At 47.2% G+C, this 6,632-nt stretch overlaps 1 protein-coding gene and 1 non-coding gene across 2 annotated transcripts in view; both read left to right on the top strand.

Annotated features, from left to right (window-relative positions):
- Positions 1-6,632, top strand: part of LOC107108856 (guanylate-binding protein 1-like) — a 25,891-nt gene that overhangs the window by 4,131 nt on the left and 15,128 nt on the right. The window contains exons 6-9 of the mRNA XM_015409380.1: positions 626-847; positions 2,280-2,380; positions 4,619-4,723; positions 5,430-5,546. Of these exons, the coding sequence (XP_015264866.1) occupies positions 626-847; positions 2,280-2,380; positions 4,619-4,723; positions 5,430-5,546 (545 nt within the window). The remainder of the gene's footprint in view (positions 1-625; positions 848-2,279; positions 2,381-4,618; positions 4,724-5,429; positions 5,547-6,632) is intronic.
- TRNAS-UGA lies at positions 959-1,030 on the top strand. The gene has a single exon. It is a non-coding gene; the product is annotated as a tRNA-Ser (tRNA).

The raw sequence follows: 6,632 nt of genomic DNA, 5'->3' as shown, positions 1-6,632 counted from the left end.
CCGGCTGTTAGGTGTAGGAGGTGGGGGGAGTGTGTTGGAAGCCATCAGAGAGGCTGGGCCAGCAGCTTTGCTTCACCTCACAAGCGTTTGGCCATTCCTGATTTCCTCAACTGTCATTAGCTCTGTGCAGTCCCCTGTAACTGGGTTTTTTTTTAACCTCAGAACACTGAGCTCTGCACCTGACCAATCAGAGTGGGGGGTGCAGGAGACAGTAGCCTGGGAGCCACATAGGAATCAATGGGGGGAGCACATTTTACCTTTTGACCCCATTAGGGGTCGAATTTCTAAACATATCTTAGTGAGCATCTATGTCATGGTAGGAGCGCTCTCCCCGAATTTGGTGTTTCTAGGTCCAGCGGTTTGGCCTGGGCATTGACTTTATGGTGAGGGGACTTACTTTTATATATATATAGATGAACGTGTTAAGAATTCTCTCTCCCAGAACTACAGCTCCCAGGGTTCCTTGGGAAGGGGGTCTGCTTGAAAGTCTTAAAGATATAAGAGCTTGGGCTTGCCTTGGAAAGTGGGAAGGAGGCAGAAAAGGAGATTGTCGCTATAAACTATCAAGGGTTTTTTTTTTTTTTTGAGTTTCTGGTGATAGGATTCTGTTCTTATGTGTTTTCAGCTTCGGCCGTGGAGAACACACCAACCAGCTGTATCCAGACCCTGTTCCCCTCTCAGAAAGCGTTTTGCTTCTGCTCCCCACATGCGGATGGAAAGGACGGGGAGGTTGTCTCTTCAGACTTTCCGCGTCCCATGTTCCAGGCTCAGCTTTGGTCGTTTAAAGATTACATCCTGAATCAGAGGCCCAAGAACTCACCCGGAAGTAAATTTGCCAATGGGAAGGGTGAGGATACTTTTCATACCAGATATTTTTTTGGATATCTCCCCTGTTGTTTAGGACTGGCTCAAGCCACTTTACTGCCCTGGTTGAAGAGTGATTTTTACTGCCCTGGGAGGGACTGTGGCTCAGTGGAAGAGCCTCTTCCTTGAATGCAGGAGGTCCCAGGTTCGATCCCTGGCATCTCCACTTAAAAAGGATCAAGCAGTAGTTAATGTGAAAGACCTCCTACAGAGACCCTGGAGAGCCACTGCCAGTCTGCGTAGGTAGTACTGACCTCGGGGGACTGATGGTCTGATTCAGTATAAGGCCGCTTCATGTGTGTTCATGCTGATATTATATTCTCCCTTCAGAGGTTTTCCCAAAGGTGCATACGCTGGTGGAACGAACTCCCGGCGGAAGACCTCAGGGCCCTGCGGGACCTTTTACAGTTCTGCGGGGCCTGTAGAATGGAGCTGCGGTGGCTCAAGTGGTTAAGACGCTGAACTGCAGGCTGTGGAAGGTCAGCAGTTCGAGACCCGGGTTGCCGCATGACGGAGTGAGCTCCCGTCTCTAGTTCTAGCTCCTGCCAACCTAGCAGTTCGAAAGCAAGAAATTGCAAGTAGATAAACAGGTTCCACTTTGGTGGGAAGGTAACAGTGTTCCGTGCACCTTGGTGTTTAGTCATGGCGGCCACATGACCACGGAAACGTCTTCGGACAGCGCTGGCTCTGCGGCTTTGAAACGGAGATGAGCACCGCAACCCTAGAGTCGGACTCGACTGGCTTTCGAGCAAGGGAACCTTTACCTTTAGGGCCTGTAAGACGGCGCTCTTCCACCAGGCCTTTAGTTAAGGAGCTGCACCCAACACACTAAGGCCCTGTGCCCAGTACCACCACCGACAGCCTGAGCTTCACCGACTTTAAAATTAGTTGCCATCTGCATTGACTAGTATGTTGATGCTGCCCTGCTTTTGCCATCGCCACTTCAATTGTTCCCTAGCACCTTATGTTGTGTTTTTCAGCTTTTATTTATATTGTTGTTTTAGCTACTGCATTTTATGTAAGCCGCCCTAAACCTCCAGTGGGGAGGGCGGGATATAAATCAAATAAATAAAAATGAAATCTTTATCCTGCTTCTGTGCAACAGCCACTTGATATTCAGGCATTTGTGGGCAATACGGCTTATTTCCATGCCATGCGAAGTATCACCTGTTGATTCCTTCAGCTCAAGCTGCTGTTAAAAGCAGAATTAGCAGACCGGACTCTGTTTTTCCTGATCATTTGGCAACCTGGCATTGGAGCAGGAGGTTAAAATCAGAATGTTAAATGTATTTATTTATTTATTTCGATTTCTCTCTCGTTCTCCCCCGCAAGCAGGCTCAGGGCAGGTTACAACGTCATACAAGGGAAAAGGGTACTTAACGCGGCGTATGATGGTGATGTCTTGTGTTTTCCAGAGTGGTCTGCCATGCTGGAACGATTTGTAGATGTGTTGTCTTTGGACGAACCCATCTTTTTGAACGAGAGCTGTGGTGGCCAAGAAGCAGCATTCTCTTGGGTAAGACTGGGAGGAGTTTGGGTCTGGGTGTGGCCGTGCCAGAAATATTTACTGGGTCAAGGGGTCCAATATTGAATACATGAATCTGCCTTCTAGCCTACTCTGACTGGCAGCGGCTCTCCAGGGTCTCAGGCTGTAAGCGACAGAAAGGTGGTGGGGAGGAGAGAAATGTCACGCCTTGTGGTCTTTTAAGTGCCACCAAACTCCTGACTACTCTTCCTTGTACGATTGGTCTGTGACAGCAGGAGGAGACGGGACGGTGGGGGGAAGAACAGCCGTGAAATTGAGGAAGGTAGAATCAGTCGGATCTTCCAGTTTCAGCCTTTTCCGAAAGAATGTTAAAGGCTGTTTCTAGTCCCCCAAAGAGCCCAGCTGCGTGGCCCTGCCCTCCAGGAATAAGGCTGCCCCGGTTGAACCAAGGCTCTCTGACCCCACTGGTGGGCCCGGGACTACCTCTGGAGTTCCGTGCTGCCCAGGAGGGGGCGCTTTGGTGGCTGGGGTAGTTCTCTGTGCTGTTTTGACCTGTTTTTATGGCCTTGCCTGGGATGCTTTGCAAAGAATGACCATGGGAAATGTGCATCCTGGAGACAGGCACTCAGCATTCAGCCATTTTCTAAAACTTGACTTGCGCATCCTGTCTTGCACTAACAATAGTGGCACATACACACTTGCAGCACACTGTAGATGTTTGGGTATTTGTCATAGCCCAGCTGGTCTCATAGGCACCAAGTCCAGGTCACGCAGGCAGGAGCAGGTCAAAGGAGTGTTCACAGCTTAGTCCAAACGGTTCAAGGTCAGTTGTTACGGTCAGAGAGAGTCCAAAAGCAGAGTCAAGCTGGCCCAAGAGTCACAGGAGTAGAGCAGAGTTAGGAATTGTGGTCGCCAGGATTCACGGTGAGGTGACGTGTTGCTTCCACAAGTTGGCCACAGCTCACACCCAGCTTTATGTAGCTTTTCCCTAATTAGTCTTATCTGCAGCTGGCAAGTTAGCAGGGCTCCTGTAATGTCTTGTCTTGTAGCTGTCGATGGGCCATTAATCATTTACTCTGTCTGCATTCTTGCAATTGCCTTCTGATCTTAGCCCTTCTTCTTTCTACGATCAGAGGGGAATCTGGGGGAGTTGTGAGTGCCTCCGGAGGTCCTTGCTACTTGACTTCACCCGGCTCCGGAGGTACTTCTCCCTGACTAATTCCTGAGCGTCCTCTACTCTGAAGTCATCTTTTGCCACGCTGGACTCAGGCTCGACTTCTGAGGAGTCCTCACTTTCACTGGGCTCCAGTTGCCAATCAGACTGGTCAGGCTGCAAGTCAGACTGTTCCTCACCCAGGCTGGGCCTCAGGCCACAAGTCAGAGTCTGGCTGCACCTCAGGCTGAGGCTGGTCCACGACAGTATTGTGCGTATCCCTCACACCCTCAAAGGTCCATATAACACTCTGCACTGTCCCTGCTTTGTGCCCCTCTAGTATCCCTATAACCAGAAAAGATTTCTTAAGTTACACAGACATCCCTTTACGCCAGTCTTCTAATAAACGTGCCACCAGATTATACAGTGTTATAATACAGCCCATTCTGATTTTATTGAGAGCCTAGCGTTCATGCATTGAACAGAGGCACAATCCTGTGGTGCTGAATCCCAGACAAGCTCCCCCAAAGGTAACCCTTTTAGTAGTCACAGAAATATAGAGGCCCCATTCAAAGCCTGAACACACTTAAAACAAATAACATTTATTGAACAGTGAGGGAGACACTAGATTCAGACTGGGAGCTTTAACAAACAGTACGAATAAAAATTATAATGAATTGTGTCCAGTTTAGGGCAAAAAGAGAAGAAAGTCTCTAACCACTTTTCCTCACAGTCACCAAGAAGCCATACTCTCTGAGGATTGAAGGCTCACTCACTCCAGAAGACAGTCACTCCTCTACCAACTGTCTTTCCCTGTTTCCACAGTCATTTCTCCTCAGGAGCTTCTTTTTTAAAAAGAAATTCTCCACATCCTCCGGAGGCAAACACCTCAGCTTCTTCTCTCCCTCTTTCTCCCCCCACTTTCCCGTGTTCTCTGTAGGAAGTGCCTCCATCTAGAGTGCAGTATTTCCAGGTTAGGGCCCACTATGCGGGCGAAAACATATTTTTACAAGGCTCACATGTATAACAACAGTCTCAGTTAGAAATACCGGGAAATGCCCTTCAGAGAAGATAGGATTGGAAAGCCAACCCGTTTTTTTTTCTTCTTCCAACAGAAACATTACGAGAGTTTTAATGGCCCTGTGATAGATCCTCCCTGGGAAGCTCCAGAGAGGAAAGAGATGCCCAGAATTCCCCAGCTGCCAGCACAAGAGCCTAGGGTAAGTGATATCCGTATCAAAGGCTCAATCCAGAAGATGGCTATTCCTCTGGAAACTGCCTTCCTTTGTCTCCACAGACTTTTCTCCTCAGGAGCTGCTGCTTTAGAAATTCTCCACACCCTCAGGAGAAAAACACCTCCGGTCCTTCTGCCCCCTCCTTCTCCTTCTTGGAATTCACCCCCTTCTTCCCAGGGTCTCTGTAGAAAGCGCCTCCATCTAGAGGGCAGTGTTTCCAGGCTAAGGCCTAGTATGCAGGCGAAAACATAAAATGCACTTTTTAATAATAAATATTTTTATAAGGCTTACATGTATAACAACAGAGCCTTCATTAGAAGTAAACAGGAAATGCCCCTTTGGGGAGATAGGATCAGGAAGCCAAAACATTCCTCTTGTTGTATAGAGTAGCAGACTCCCAAACTTGTGGCATTTTAAACCTGACTCCATTCAGTGGGATTTATAGTTCAAAAGTCGTTTTTATATATGGGAACAGATCTGATACTAAATTATTATGTTATTATGTTATAACTGTTGATGTATGTTGAAAACTTTGTTGGTGATTAACTGGCTGGTTTGTAATTTTGGATTCTCAGGACTTTTGTATACTGTTTTGCAGTTATTGTACATGTTATAAGTTATACTTGACCTTAATAAACATTTTTAAAACCCAAAAAAAAGGAAGCCAAAACATTTTTCCCCCTTTTAACAGGAATATTGCGACAATTTTAATGGGCCCATGATTGAGCCTGTGATAGATCCTCCCTGGACAACCCCAAAGAGGAAAAAGACTCCCAGCGTCCCCCAGCCATCAGTGCAAGTACCCAGGGTAAGTGATGTCTGCCCTGCAACGATTTGCAAGTGAAAAGCCCTCTCCTGTTATGAATTGGATGGATATTAGGCAACGATTTTCGTCTGTGGGAGAGAAGGGTTTAATGAAGCCACTGCCCTCTAGGATCACTGCATTTATTTTTCTCTTCTTGCTCCAGACTGTCCTCAAGCAATTTAGTAGGTGATCCTTTGCCCATGATCTTTGTGCCAAGAAAAATAAACCTCATCTGCTTAATGTAAGACTTCCTAGTCTCACTTAGTGGTATGCAGGGGGGAAAATTCAGCTTTTTTCGGATTCGGATATACTGAAGCCGAATTTTTTTTGGTAGTCTCGAATATACCCAAATACCAGTACCGGTAATAACCTCATCTGCTTAATGTAAGACTTCCTAGAGAAGACTTCCTAGAATACTGAAAAAATTCAGCTCCATTATATCCCATGGTGCCATTGTAGTCAATGGCAAAATTTTCTAAGGGGTATTCAATGGGCTGGGTGTGTGTGTGTGAGGTACAGGCATAAAATTTCTACTGCAGCTGCTAGAGCCTCTCCCCAAAAGAACCCCCAAATTTGGAACAGTGTGGACCAGGGAGTCCAATTCTAGGGGCATCCAGGCCTATAAAGCAACAGAACAAAGTTTGAGTCCAGTGGCACCTTTAAAACCAACAAAGTCTTGTTCTGGGCACAAGCTTTCATGTGCATGCACATTTGGTACCCGAAGAAGTGTGCGTGCACACAAAAGCTTATACCCTACCCAGAGTAAAACTTTGTTGTCCTTAAAGGTACCCCTGAGAACCTGTAAATGGAGATGCCAGGAACCGAACCTGGTCTTGTGAATTGAAGGCATGTACTGTACAACTGAGGAGCTGCCATGGCTCAAGTGGTTAAGACGCTGAACTGCAGGCTGTGGAAGGTCAGTAGTTCAGCAGTTCAAGACCCGGGTGCTGCAAGACGGGGTGAGCTTCTGTCTCTAGTTCCAGCTCCTGCCAACCTAGCCGTTCGAAAGCAAGAAATTGCAAGTAGATCAATAGGTACCACTTCAGTGGGAAGGTAACAGCGTTCCGTGCACCTTGGTGTTTAGACATG

Source organism: Gekko japonicus, unplaced genomic scaffold, assembly GCF_001447785.1.
Source record: "Gekko japonicus isolate JY-2015 unplaced genomic scaffold, Gekko_japonicus_V1.1 scaffold745, whole genome shotgun sequence".
NCBI lineage: Eukaryota > Metazoa > Chordata > Lepidosauria > Squamata > Gekkonidae > Gekko > Gekko japonicus.
Note: the sequence above shows the minus strand (reverse complement) of the source record. Positions and strands in the feature narration are given on the sequence as shown.